General features: G+C 39.3%; 2 protein-coding genes across 2 annotated transcripts; both read right to left on the reverse strand.

The window, feature by feature from the left end:
* Nucleotides 1-767: 767 nt before the first annotated feature.
* Nucleotides 768-6,054, reverse strand: ankmy1 (ankyrin repeat and MYND domain containing 1; the record flags this gene model as incomplete). The annotated part of the gene is made up of 15 exons (XM_079471917.1): nt 768-930; nt 1,140-1,263; nt 1,336-1,501; nt 1,590-1,703; nt 1,791-1,922; nt 2,101-2,208; nt 2,344-2,496; nt 2,565-2,705; nt 3,132-3,303; nt 3,388-3,671; nt 3,770-3,946; nt 4,464-4,680; nt 5,042-5,478; nt 5,571-5,717; nt 5,914-6,054. 15 exons carry the CDS (start codon nt 6,052-6,054, stop codon nt 768-770), a joined length of 2,676 nt encoding a protein of 891 aa, XP_079328043.1.
* Nucleotides 6,055-7,441: 1,387 nt separating this feature from the next.
* Nucleotides 7,442-14,918, reverse strand: axdnd1 (axonemal dynein light chain domain containing 1; the record flags this gene model as incomplete). The annotated part of the gene is made up of 25 exons (XM_079471918.1): nt 7,442-7,575; nt 7,865-7,995; nt 8,062-8,153; nt 8,655-8,765; nt 8,971-9,078; nt 9,207-9,341; nt 9,457-9,547; nt 9,790-9,983; nt 10,061-10,154; nt 10,326-10,539; nt 10,619-10,853; nt 10,946-11,015; nt 11,102-11,268; nt 11,354-11,455; nt 12,043-12,163; nt 12,283-12,387; nt 12,511-12,651; nt 12,731-12,852; nt 12,926-13,034; nt 13,424-13,480; nt 13,576-13,661; nt 13,742-13,844; nt 13,934-14,037; nt 14,121-14,299; nt 14,885-14,918. The coding sequence occupies 25 exons, from the start codon at nt 14,916-14,918 to the stop codon at nt 7,442-7,444; spliced, it is 3,039 nt and encodes a 1,012-aa protein (XP_079328044.1).
* Between the last annotated feature and the right edge of the window lie 84 nt (nt 14,919-15,002).

Genomic DNA, 15,002 nt, shown 5'->3' on the forward strand with positions numbered 1-15,002 from the left:
CGTGCATCTATGCTCAGTGTATTCTCATAAGAGTGGACCTTTGCAGGAGAGGGTCATTTCTCATTTCGTACTGAAACCCCCTAAGATCTTCTGGTTTCAAAACACGATTCTCTGCTTACAAACACATTTGTGTCTGGTTTGTTCTAAAGCTTCACATCAACACAACAGCAAAACAAATAAATAAGGGCTGTCAAACGATTCATTGCGATTAATTGCAACTGGAATAAAGTTTGTACACGGGCATATATAATGTAAACGCAAACTTTTATTCTCGATGCGATTAATCGCTTGACAGCCCTAAAATAAATAAAATAATGGTCCATAACCGATAAAGGTTCATCTGGCTGATGTCTTTTTTAACCATGCTATACAGTAATCGTTGACAAAAATGTCATAATAATGATATGGTTATATAAAAAAATATTGCTAATCGTCAAAATATTGCTAATTCTCCTTCACAGCTCCTTCCTGGTGGAACATTCTTCGTAACTCAGTCCGGTCAACCACATCTCTTACAACCTTCAAAAACTACTTAAAACCCATCTCTCCTGTGAATACTTGACAAATGAAAAAAAAAACACAAACTAACTCTTTCTCTCAACAGCTATTGGTCGGGCTTTTGTTGAAACTAGTAACTTTGTATTAGCACCTATTGTATTATTGCTCCTGTATGAAATATTGCTTATTGCTTCCTGCTTTGGATAAAAGCGTCAGCTAAATGACTAAATGTAAAAGTTTATTTGGTTACTCTAGTTAAATTCATTATTTTACCGACCTGGTACACGGATACACTCGTCTTTGTGGATCTGGTCCCAGGCCTTCATTTTGCAACTATTGCTGCAGTAAAAGACCTCCTTGCATCGGCTACACGCCGACAGGACCACCCCCACGGACCGGCCGCACTGGTAGCAATATTTGAAGAGAGGTTTTCTGAAAGTAAAAGCACAAACGTGGAGAGCTTTTACACTCACTGTATCTCCAGAACATCAAAATTGAAGCGTAACTTCGTTGGATTTCAAGTAGTGAAGCATTGAAGCATACCTATGAAGCATTGTAGGCTACGGAATAGAGTTCTTAGCCTCACAGAAAAGCATTTATCTTTTAAAAGCTCATTTTATAATGGTAAAGGTTGTTCATACCTCGACGCTCTTTGACTCTGCTCTTTAATGACACTCCTTACATTTTTCTCAGGGGAGCTTAGCAGACTCCGACTTCGACTACCTCCTGCTCCGGTGTACACAAACTTATCTGTCGGACTGACACCTTCAAATAACAAACACACAAATTATTAACCATTAATACAAAATTCATAAAAGTTGCACATTCCTGTCTTACTCAATATGCCCTGGCTCTCTTCCTCCTCCACACGGCGCCTCTCTATCGTGATGGCCGCCTGTCTCAGAAGATCTACCATGAGGCTTAGCAACTGGCATCGGGCATTATAAGCTTTCCTCTCACGCTCGTTGAGGGCATGGTAAGGGGTTTGGGCCACGCGCTGGTCCTGTTGAGAGGATCATAATTACTTGAGGTAATAAATGAGATTTAGGGCCGATCTGGAACACGGGATGAAGTGGCGATGAAAAGTGCACCTGCTTGAATTCGTGGTGAGCATAATCCACCACTGTTCCCACGCTACACCTGGGTCCCTTGCCCACCACGACGGGCATGAGGATGTCAGCGCCGGCTTTGATCAGCTTCTCAAGCTTAATGACGCAAAATGGGGAAAGAGTGTTATTTTACTGGTATAAAATTGAACAAAAGCCAAGTGATAATCAGCTAAACAGGATTACTAGGTTGATTTGGTTGCGAGGTTCTGGCCCACGGTCGTAGCTGATGTTGGCAAGGGTACAGAGAGCGCTTCCCACACGACGAGCAAGGGGGAGATTAGGATCAGCCAATGCAGCGAGCAATTCAACCACAGCCTGGGAAAACCGGGGTAATAAACATAGCACATTGATGCAGTCTTGTTTCAAATCCCAAAACGTGTTTCAAAACATCCCGTAGCAATTGCAGAATGACTCTCACCCTTATCAGCATTTTTGTTGTAAATAAATATACGCTACTTATCATTTTTGATTATACATAAAAATCTTCACATACGAGGTTGTTACCACTTGCAATGGCAAGGGACAATGGTGAATGTCCACTCCATAGATAATTGGTGGCCGCTTTATGAGATAGGAGAAGGACAACGACATCTCGAGCAATCTGAAAAATAAAAGTTGATCAAATAAAATAGTACATTAACTAAAATAAAAAAATGATATAAAATCAAGTTCTGCCCACAATCTGACTAGCCGAGTTTATGGTTTTATATCATAACAGTGCTCTGAATGGACTTACAGTATAATCTGCGTCTCTTTGGCAGGCGACATGCAGTGGTGTCCTCCCTCCTTCTTCTGGAGGCTCAGTGAGAGGTCGGCTGCACTTTGCCAGGGGTCCAGAAGCCGGGAAATCCATAGAATCAAAAGTCTGGGGCTCAGACATGATCTGAGGCTTTATATTTGTTCGATAAGAGGTACAAAAAAGGCAAATATATATGATTAAGCAATATTTCCACTGACCTCATCTAGTTCATAGACCTCATCAGCATCCTGAGCTTTGACATCAGGGTCCGCCAAGGCGTGCAGAAGGAGTTCTGTGATCTGTGGACTCTCGGCTCCAGGTAAACCAGCTGCTATGTGAAGGGGGTACAGACCCTTTTGCTGACATGGAGAGAAAAGAACATTTAATATAACCAGAAGATAACCAATGATAAGCCTATAAGAAAAAGTACGGTGGCTGACACAGGACTAAGATGTCGTCACACTTTCCCTTCTTTGCCGAAGGAGATCACGTATTTACAGAACACGATATGTAGAGCAGTTTGTCCTTTTAGGGCTGCTGTTGAAACAATATGGTGAATTCCATGTAAAGGGACCCGCGGTGTATGTAGATAGAAATAGCTCTTTCTCAGGTAATAAAAACATAACGCTTCATTATGTAAGGTCTTTGTGCACCTCTGAAGACACAATGTTTTTTTCTTCTGCCATACCTCACTAATGTAGGAAATCAGTTAAAATAAGTTGTTATTAATAATAGTAATGATTAAAAACCTGAATAGTACTTTGAGATGAGAGGACAAGCCTCACCTCTGGAGGTAAAGGTATATCTGTTCGGGCTCCACACTCCACGAGATGACGGACCCCTTCGACATGGGCAGCTTTGATAGCCAGGAAAATGACAGGCATGGGGATGCTAGAGGCATTAGGGTCCGCTCCTCTATCCAGAAGGAGCTTCATTGTAACCCATTGATTCCGGTGTCTATCAGAACAGAAAATAATAATAATAAAACAACAAAAGTTAAGATAGATAAATACACAGACAGACAGATAGGAGTGTACTAACTCTGTCTCCTGACTGTCTGCAGGTGTCACTGTTCCCACTGCAGAATCACTGTTCCGAGCAGAATCGAATGCTGATCTTATGCTTCTATCGCAGTCTTCCTCAGCCTCATCATCTGTCTTTCCCGCCAGCCAAGACACAGATCCCACTGGAATCTTATCATCAAAGACTTTGAGTTTAGTCTCATTTATCTCTGAGAACTTGGTAACATTTGGTTCTAATGTTGGTGTCTCTTGTTCACGCTCAGGTTGATGAACCGCCTCGGGTTCCTCCAAGATTTTGAGGGTCTTTGGTTGGTCAGAGAAAACACAAGTGTTTGTTACAATGCACCTCAACCCCCAATAATACCAGTATAGTCAAGCATTTCCTCTGCTGTGGTATTTACCTGTAATTCTGCGCTGAGGTTCTGGGGTGTTTTTTCCGCAAGCGTCTCATGTAAAGACTGGTGTGGGTAGAAAAGGACATTGCAGACCGCCAGAGCAGACATGCCTTCGTCATTTAACTTATCTACATCTACCCCGTTGTCCAACAGCAAGTGGATGATGTCATCATGACAATTAACCTGATGTGTGTGTTCAAAATATCACAAACCACATATATTAATCATATTGAATATTAATCATCAATTATGCAAACATGCAAGTTTAAATGTTGTATGTTTTTTATTATTACAGAACATATTTAGAAGAATGTTGGTAAACAAACAACAATGACCACCATTGAATTCAATTATACATTTCTCAAAATATCCTCAATTATTCATCCTCATTAAAAAAAAGATGACAAAATTAGCATTTATTGATGAACTATCCCGTCAGGTTGAGTGTTATTGGGTATATCATCAATTTTAGAACTATATAGCAATGCTGCCCTCTGCTGGTAAACATTGTTTACAATTAAGTAAAAGCAGAACCAATCATGTTTGTCACCAAATCCAAATGTATTATTATCACTATAATTATTACATTGTAATAACAATAAATTTAACATGGTAAATTATTAGATTTACGGTTTCTTTACTGTGACACAACAACAAAATTAGTTGAAGATAATTTTCTATGTTAGATTGTGAATCATACCGTGGCTGCGATGAGTGCTGTGTGTCCCTGTGCATCACTAACGTCAGGATGAATGTGTCTGTTTCTGAGAATTTTACAAACAGTCTTTTTGTCACCAAGTGAAGCTTCCTTGATCAATCTCTCTGAGTTCAGCTCAAGAGGGCCTTTGGCTCCAAACTGATCCCTGTTCATATTCAAGACTGCAGCGACATCCCAGTCTAATCCCACAGTCTCAAATCTGTTCGGGAAATAGATGAAAGATTAGATAGATAGAGATAGATAGATAGATAGATAGATAGATAGATAGATAGATAGATAGATAGATAGATAGATAGAGAGAGAGAGGGAGAGAGGGAGAGAGGGAGGGATGGAGGGATGGAGGGATGGATGGATGGATGGATGGATGGATGGATGGATGGATGGATGGATGGATGGATGGATGGATGGATAGATGGATAGATGGATAGATGGATAGATGGATAGATGGATAGATGGATAGATGGATAGATGGATAGATAGATAGATAGATAGATAGATAGATAGATAGATAGATAGATAGATAGATAGATAGATAGATAGATAGATAGATAGATACCTACCTGTGTAGTAGAATGTGTCGGTTCATGCGCTGCTGCAAAGGCACATCATCTGTGGTTTGCCATGCGCTGATGTCACTCCTACCAAAAAAGTGCAAGTCTAGATCCTGACGTAGACGCCTGGGGACGGGCAGGTGGTCTGAGTCCGTGGTGTAGCGCTCAATGTCTGGAGGCCGAACGAAACGGTCCTCAACCTCTGATGGAGCGTGACCCAGACCAGAACTTGTATCATCATCCATTGTGAGAAGTTGAGGTGGCACCGGAAGTTGTTTCTTGGGTAGTCTGGCCATGTGTTCTGGAAAGTCTCTCAAGGTAAAGCCGCCCTCCAGGCTAGTACAGAGTCGCAGCAGCCTCTCTCTGTGCCAAAGGCCCACGTCCTGTCGCCCATCCGGGTACGTCATGACCCCGGGCCCGAAGCGTTGATCGGCATGATACAGACCCTGTTTAGATGGATGGAACTGCGTTCGTTTTCAAACTAAATAATATACTGAAATATAGTGTAGTCAAGACAAATATGTCATTATTATTTCACCTGAAAGGTCGCTCCGTCTGGAAAAACGTGAACTCCATGACCCTCCTTATGGTTCAAATAAAACTTTCCAGTGAATTTCGACCCATCCGGCCAAGAGTACATGCCATTTCCATGTCGACAATCCCTAAAAAATGAACCTTTATAGAGCTAAAAAAAAATAAATGAGTGTCAAAATACCAAACATCTGATGTTCACACTGGAAAGAAGACCAATGTGTGTTTTGATCAAATAAATAATAATTATAAAAGTTGCATTTCTATTTTTAAGATTTTAATTTGTTTATCCATGACTTCACTAAAACTTTCTCTTAGACACAACTGGTCTCAGTTTCATTTAACCATACCTCTCCATTCGGCCATGTGAAAACACCAGTGCCATGTTTCATGTTATTTATAAATTCTCCTTCATATTTAGATCCGTCTGGCCATTCCTGCGCCCCATATCCATTCCGTTTACAAACACTGTCCAATCCCCACATTGCCATGTGTAGACTTCAGCTGTTCGCTCCGTTACAGGTGCCTTTTCGTGCCTTTTACGACTCTTGTTGTCTTTAAAGATGGACAAGGTGCGGTAAAGAAAGATACAGGGAAGACTGTTTTATGTTTACCTTTCAGGGGTTACCTTGACGACGGGAGTTTCATCGGCCGCGTGCGTTTGCATTCTTGAAATTACGCGACGTAAATTTTCGACTCCAGGCATCTGACAGACGTCAAGCAAAGTAAAAGTCCTCGTTCAATCGCAATCCATCCTCTTCGTGATTCATATTACAAATAATCATTGATTTATTTGTGCGAGTTCGTTTATTTGTGAATTTAATTACAAGTTAAATTGACTGGTGACCCTTTTAATAGAATTCGAGTTTAACTTTTATATGTGTTGTACTTCAAGTTAAAGCGAAGCGTCACGCAACCAAGCAACCAGTACGCGTCCCAAAGGCTCTCTCTCTCTCTCTCTCTCTCTCTCTCTCTCTCTCTCTCTCTCTCTCTCTCTCCCTTCCTCCCTCTCCCTCTCTCTCCCTCTCTCTCCCTCTCCCTCCCTCCCTCCCTCCCTCCCTCCCTCCCTCCCTCTCTCCCTCCCTCCCACAAGTATATAATATTTGTGTAAGGAATATTACAGAATATTTGCTATTACTGCCAATTTTTTAGAAAGATCGGAGATGTGAGTAAAATACATGTTGATTTTTATAAGAACTAATGCAAAATTATTGGCCGCTGGTGCAGCACAGGTTAAAATGGCCGAACCTGCAATCTATTAGTTCAAAGCCCTGCTCTTTGACCACTATGTCGCATTTTGTTGCCGCAGAAGGAGAGAAGGCAGCTTGGGAGGCACCGAAGTCTTCCATTAAGTCACTATCCGGGTCTCCGCTGGATATGCATCTTCGAGTTCTGCAGTTCCTTCACAGTCTGCGCTACAACCATCACCAGTTTAACCAGAGTGGCCGATCAAAGCCTGACCCCAGTGGACGACTCAGAAGAGAGCGCAAAATACTTGCCCTTGATCTAGATACAACATGAATGTCAAGATATGTCAGACCAGTGTGTTTTGGGGGGGTTTATTTAATGGTAAAATGGAATGTAATTTCCATACAGGCGGGGGACATACAGTATTAAGGACTCCTCCTCTTTTTAAAAGTTGAAAATAATGTTGTTCACTTTTCTTATGTTATACTACTACATACACACTTTTCTTTGATGCAGCATAATCCAACACAGTTTCAATAATCGATAATAATCTAACACTTTTTCTAACATAAAATATGTCTGTTTTGGTCTCACCTCTTGTAAGAATGCAACAAAATAACAAAATGTCCGCTACATTTTATATAAAGGCCAAATACTTTATTTTACACCCAGTGAGGTCTGGTTTTACCCTTAGTGTCTTTTAGTGCCTTTGGTGGGTTTGGGGCTGGTGGGTTTGGGGTTGGATTCAGCGTTCTGACGTGTTTTGGGTTCAGATGAAACAGCCGGGGTGCTAGGGGTCTTGAGTGGTCCAGTTTTTTTGTTCACTGTAAAAAGTTCAACAAAAACTCGATTTAGAAATAGAGTAGTTCAATGTTTTTCTACATACACAAATCTAAATCTTGTTTATTTCTAGCTTGTGGTGATCTTGGACCGTATACAGAGTTTGTTACCAAAGTTAATTATATTCAGCTGATGGTGAGATCTTAACATAGTATGTAGTATTTTGAAATAATAGCGTAAAACATGAAAAATACTAAATACCTTTCCAACATACATTAGATACTGGATGACACTACCATGTGTTATTTATTTTAGTCAGTGTTTAACACTTACACTTGTTCTCCATGTTGAGCCGAGCCTGTAATTGTTTCTCCAGATCTTGGATCTTGTCGAGAGCAGCCTGCAGGTCTTCCTCGGCTTTTAGCGCCCGTACTTCTGCAGTGATGGCACGAGCTTCCACCTCTCTACAAAATACAGCTTATGAAAATCTAGAGATCTCATCACAGTTCAAACACGTGTGCTGAACTTACAAAAGTTCCTGTTGAAGAGATCGCAATGTTTCTAAAGCGCTGAAGGCTTCCTTGGCATTCTCAGTGTGAGGAGACACCACAACGTCATCTGTCTGTAAAAATTATCGTAAGCTTATTTCCTGAGAACAGACTTGTGGTTTGATCTTTGACGGCACTGAACTACCAGCATTCTGACACAAAAAAACTAAAACAAAGCTAGATTTTTAAGGAAAGTGTTGGCAAAAGTGCATCTGTTTCTGGTCATAAATCTTGCCTTTCTTAAACTTAAAAGAAGTTCAAAAGCTTCACAAAAAAGTTACTCAAGCCATTTATTTCAAGGGTCCTGACAGCATATGAACTAAAATATAACTAAATAAAACACAATAATATAAAAATATTCTATTAAAAAGTGATTTGTAATAAATGTTATATATATATATATAATAAATTAACATAAATACATTTGGAGTTTGAACAGCATGACAGTGAGTAAATAAAGATTTTTAATTTCTTTGGATGAGAAGATATGTACATGCTATATTAATAATTCTAGAGGTGAGATACTTTATACTGTATGGATGTAAACCTGATGATGTAAACACGGACAAACTCACCCCTGTAAGCTGGACGGTGTCCTCTCCCAAACTCTGTTCTGTGATATTCCCATCATAACCTATTAGCTTGATGACTGGTCCGTCTTTAGCCTTTAAACTCTGGTCTTCCCCCTGCAGATGTGATAGCGTGACATTTAATAAGGCCAAGACTAACTGCCAGAGCCAATATTATCTGGTGCTAATTGTAGTGACTGTGATATAAAAATGTGAACATCTAGGTAACAAAGCTTAGTATAGAATCTTAAAGGGTCTATGCAGTCAAATGGTCAATGTCAAGCTAGCCATTTATCCAGTATAGAAATGTTTAATTATTTACATATTCATCAGCTCTTGGGGAAAGATGATGCCCGCTAATATCTTTGGTGACCAAAGGTTCTTCGTCGTCTTTTTTGGTCTCTGTAGGTACCTCCAGTTCTTGGTCAAGCTGAGAACACAGTTTTCACGACAAGTCATTCAAAATATTCATCCATTTATTTCTCTGTTTGATGAAATTGAAACCCATTGTAAACGTCTGGTTAAAGGTCACCAGTAATAACAGCTACTGAGTTCTACCAGAGAGTCCATGCTGGCGTCCTCTAATGCGTTCTCGCTAACAGACTGTGGCACAGACAGCTGCATCTCCACAGGGCTTCCCTTCGTATCCAACAGCAGGACCCCACAGCTTTCCACCCACTCACTGCATTCTTTCTGTACACGCACGAAGCAGAAAACACAGTGACATTTCAGAAAGGATGTCAATCTGTTTGCTACACAAGGAGGAAACGTTTGATTGGTTGAGAGGGATGAGAGGGGCGGGTTTGACCTGAAGCTTGCCAAGTTGGTGCAGCTCATTCTCAGTGTCATGGTGAGTTGAGGTCTTCAAGATTTCTTCTTCCACGATGGCCTGACAAGAGCTACAAAGAAGAACTTTTTAAGAACGTTGGTAACCAAATGGTAACCAAATTTAATGGGCCCTCGTTGACTTCCATTGTATGAACACAAAACCACTGAGACATTTCTCAAAATATCTTCTTTTGTGTTCCACAAAAGAAAGAGTCAGATACAGGTATTGAACAACATGAAGGGAAAGTTTTCTTTTTGGGTGAACTATCCCTAAAAGATCATCCACAGATGATGTTGGGTTTGAATATGTTACCTTGTGATGTATTTGGAAAGGTTATCCAGTTTCTCTGAGATGATGCTGGCATCTTTATCCAGCTTCTCAGCAGACACGTCGACTATGATGTTCAGTTCAGGCGATGGAAGAGCATGGTCATCCGAATGTACCGGCACCATTAAAAGCAGAAGGTCCACCATCCAGCGAATCAGTTTAGAGTGAATTGAATTGACCTGGCAACCCAAGATCAACTAATGAAATGAATGGCTTATTACGTAATGCAGGGAAGATACAAAGGCCTGTTTCATACCTCCTCGCAAAGCCTCATGTTTTCACAGTCAAAGAAGTTCTCTTGGGAGAACAGGAAATCCTTTAATGTCTTCAGGACATCATCGATTTCAATCCTTTCACAGACCCAGAAGGCCAAATAAACATAATAGTTCAATGAGGAACATCTATTTTAAATACAAGCTCTACAAACCATAAAATAAACAAAACGTTAGGTTATTTCAACCCCTGGTTGGATAAAATATGGAGCTGTGGTTTAAATGAACGTAGTCATACAACTCTCTTACCTAGCATGGGGTATTTTCTTGGCCCTGTCCCGTTCAAGTTGTGTACTGTCCACCAGCAAAACAGCATCTTCAAAAATAGTTATCAAGCTGCCAAGAGCTTCCTCCATCTTCACCCAATCTCCTGAAGGATGCCGTTCAGGTCCACTCTGGAATTTTAGTCTTCTGGACCAGAACTCCATATTATCACTAAGTGACATTAGTGTTGCATGGATCCCTGCATGAAGAACCAAAACACAGTCATTCATTTGAGAATCAAGACATGACTACTATATGTGGAAAGTCCTGTATATTACCACTTTCTCCATTGATGCGGATTCCCAGCTGCTTGTGAAGCTCAGTGATGGCTTTAGCCAGCTCACCCATGGCCTCTTGACCTTTAGGTGGCCCTCCATCTGAAGCCGGGTGTCTCCTAAAGAGCCGAAGACAAACCTCAATCCAGGACTCTTGTAGGTTTGTTAGCATTTCAAGTGTTTCCTGACCAGACACTAGCTCCTCCCCTCCGTAACGCTCACATTGTTGTGTTAACAGCTAGGGTTGAACAGAGATAGGGTTTAATTTTTTGACTTACTTAAAGAATTTTATAAAGAAACCAAGAAAATAAGACAATTAGCATTGCTAACCGTTGACCATTGTTTCAGGTCATAAGACAGTTCCTCCTCTGAAGATCTATCGGTTTTCATATCAGGGCTCCTTTTGTATAATAAAAGTACAGAGTGAATAAAACAAAGTAGAGTGTGAAGAATGTATAGAAATAAAAGAGGAACTCCTTCACTGACCTGATCTGGTCTTCACAGAACTTCTGCCACTTGACAACATGAGCTCGGACAGATTGGATGGTTTCACGTTGACTGCTTTCAGTCTTTCTGAGGTTCTCCATGAGGGTGGTAAGGTTCTCTTTCCATTGTTCGGTCAACTCAATGATGTGCGATAAATCCTCTGAATCCTGTGAGGAAGTGATTATGGGTTTAATCGCATACACGGTCAAGTCCTGACAGATCTGTTTAGATATGAGAGAGTTGTGTTTATACCTTTGTTTTGAGGATGAGAGTGAAGTGCTCAGCAGTCTTGGCCCAGGTTTGCTCGCTAACATTAAGCCGTTTGACCAGCTGGAGTTTATTTATCTTAATTATCTGAAGGAAATATGAAAGACAGTTAGTTTCATTCATTATTTATTTACCTTCGGGTCATTCCAAACCTTTTTGGTGAATTATCCCTTTAACTGACATTGAATTGTAACAAATCAGCATCATCTACAACAAAACAAAAAAGAAAGACTTCTATTTATTGGTTTTATTTGTGTTGTATTTATATTAATATTCTAAATTAATGTTAATTTTATTCATATTTTCAATTCACTTTTAGTTTATATTTTTAGTTTTCAGGTTAATTGTATTAAAATCTTAAATTCGCTTAAATTTAAAATGTTTAGTTTTCATGTTAATTTAGTTTATTTTTATACATTTTGTTATGAGCTCTTATCCGTTCTTTGTTTTTTAAATTAATTCTTTGATTTACTTTTAGTATTTGCAGTTTTAGATACGTTTTACGTTTATTACCTCTAAGTAATTTTTGTTTATTACTAAGACAAAATTTCTAATATTTGTATTTATTATATCAAATAATATTTAGGCCTGTGGTTTATTTGATAAAAAAACGTATGTTTTAGTTGATTATCTTTAGATACAGATAATAACACTGGAAAGGTGTTAAAAGTGACCTTTATAGCAAGGCTGTACGTTGCTTTTCTCCAAAGGTCCCTCTCATCGGACAGGTGGAGCATCTGACCCCCGAGTCTTCTCCGTTGCAGCTCGTAAAGATCATGATACTTTGCTACAATGCTACAGAAAAGTCGCGTTTGTAAACCTTTTGTAGATATAAAGTTAAAATAAATCAATTTGAATTTGTATTTTACAGATTCATATATAAGCATAAATGACGTAAATATTTATTCACACACTCTGCATTGCGTTGTGATTCCTCCAGAGCTTTAGCGAGTTCCTCCTTTGATTCCTCGGCCTCTTTGGACACACACTCATCATGTTCCTTCATCATACTCAGTTCCCTTTTAAAGATCCAAAAAATACACATCTGAAAAGCAAGGACTGCTAAAAAAAACTTTTAAAAGAAAATTGCAATACAAACACACAAAACCTTTGTAAGTCGTATAATAAAGAATTAGGTTTACATATTAAGCTTTGCAACAGAGTTTCTAAAGCTCATGATCTCCTCCGTGAGTCGTCGGTCTAGTGCCCTCTGCGCTAATGTCTCCGAGTGTAGACCTTTCACCTGCCGTGGGATACGGTCGAATAGTGCCGCATACCTCTGCCTGAGGAGTAATAGCAGTAGGAAGTGATGTCACCATCTCAAGGATGCGGGATAAAAAGACAGAAAAGCTGTGATGAGACCTTAGATTGGCAAGAAGCTGACCCCTCTCGGCACATTCAACGCTGACTTGGCGGATGAGTTCGTGAAACACAATGTTGTAAATGTTCTGCTCCGTTCTAACCAGCTCCAGTAAATTTTCCATCTGAGATCGAAGAACAATAGCAAGAGATAATCAAATAATATTGTATGCCTGTCTTAGTAACAATAAACCTCACCTGAGAGAGTTCAGATAGCTCTTGAAGGTCTTGGTTGACACCTGCTTTTTCCAGCATATCATCCATTACTTTCATCAGCTGCATCACCTCAAGCCGGCTGCTGGGCTTCCTGGAATATTATAATATTAATATACTTGTATTTTTACCATATAAAGAAAAAGTTACACACGCACGTCCAAATTTATCGACCTTATTTTTATATTTTGTTTATATTATTAAGAATTGATTAAGGCACATAGCAGCATGAAAATGAAACATTCTGAACATTTAATTTGTACAACACAAATTAAGATATTTTGAGAAATGTCTCAAGTGGTTTTATGTCCATAACATGTAAATTATGGTTGCCAGTGTTGTTTTGTGTTTCTGAGAAGACAGAAAGTCTCACATGTTTGGAATTACATGAGGGTGAGTGATGACAGAATATTTGGGTGAACTATCACTGTAAGAGAAACATTTCTATTAATTTCAAACATAGTCTCCTAAAGAATCACTCACATTGATGGAAAGACTCTCAGCTTCTTTTCATTGTCTTCCAGTAGAACTGTGAATTTGCTGTAAAATGATGAACAACTTAAAATGATGAACATTTAAATTGAAAGAAATAATGTAAAGAACGTGTTTTTATTGGTCAAATCCGGACTACTTACTCGTCATAGCATTGCAATCCCCTAAAACCTTTGTTTTTAATGATGTGATATTCTTCAGGGATTAATGTTTCCAGTGGACTCATGTCCTTCAACCAAAAGCATTACAAAAATAATTCAAACAAAGAAATTATAGGAGCAAACTGAGACGGTTATCCTAAATACTTGCTTTTTGATCTCCTTGCAGCAAAACAGAGCCTTGTTCATCCATTGACTGGAGATGCAATCGATCCTTCTGATATACGAAGGCGTCACACAGAAAGGATATATCTCTGTTTAGATTCAAACAAGCACAAGATTACTTTAAGGGCTGTTTTACGGTATTCCAAAAAACATATGCTTGTGTGATGATAAAACAAACCTTCCAGCTCCACTTATAGATGTTGGCTGGTCGAGAAAGTATTTGTATTTCTTGCGGCCAGCGGGGTGATGCCATATTGCATCAGGCCGGTGTTGCAAACAATCCTGGTGAAGGAAACCAGAAACGTGTTATTCATATCTTCTACCATACCTTTACATGAACTTAATCTCAACCAAAGTGTCCATACCTTGAAGTCCTTGGGAGTTTTGGTTAATTTCAGGGGTCCGAGCGTGTTTTGAGGACATATGGTGGAGGTGAGGGTGGCAAGGAGCTCATCGGGAATTAAATCATTATGAATCGCATCTTCTTGCAGGCTGCTTTTGTCTTTCATGGATGTGTCGTCTCTCAAAGAAAGTTCTCCATTCACTGAACAGATACATTACATTACATTACATTACATTAGATAGAGAGATAGAGATAGAGATAGAGATAGAGATAGAGATAGAGATAGAGATAGAGATAGAGATAGAGATAGAGATAGAGATAGAGATAGAGATAGAGATAGAGATAGAGATAGATAGATAGATAGATAGATAGATAGATAGATAGATAGATAGATAGATAGATAGAGTAGATAAATAGATAGATACAGTAATAGATAGATACAGTAGTAGATAGATACAGTAGATGATAGATAGATACAGTAGATAGATACAGTAGATGATAGATAGATAAAGTAGACAGTAGATGATAGATAGATAGATAGATAGATAGATAGATAGATAGATAGATAGATAGATAGATAGATAGATAGATAGATAGATAGATAGATAGATAGATAGATAGATAGATAGATAGATAGATAGATAGATAGATAGATAGATAGATAGATAGATAGATAGATAGATAGATAGATAGATAGATAGATAGATAGATAGATACGATAGACTAGACTAGACTAGACTAGACTAGACTAGACTAGACTGAACAGACAGACAGACAGACACTTACCTTTATTGAGGCAGAAGTTAGTTCGTCTCTTCATGTTGCTTGATCTCTGCAACTCTATGAGCACGTTTTAAACACGAACAACCCCGGGGAAGACGTACGTGAGGCAAAACATGACGTT

Source organism: Barbatula barbatula (assembly GCF_947034865.1).
Source record: "Barbatula barbatula genome assembly, chromosome: 13".
Classification (NCBI taxonomy): Eukaryota; Metazoa; Chordata; class Actinopteri; order Cypriniformes; family Nemacheilidae; genus Barbatula; species Barbatula barbatula.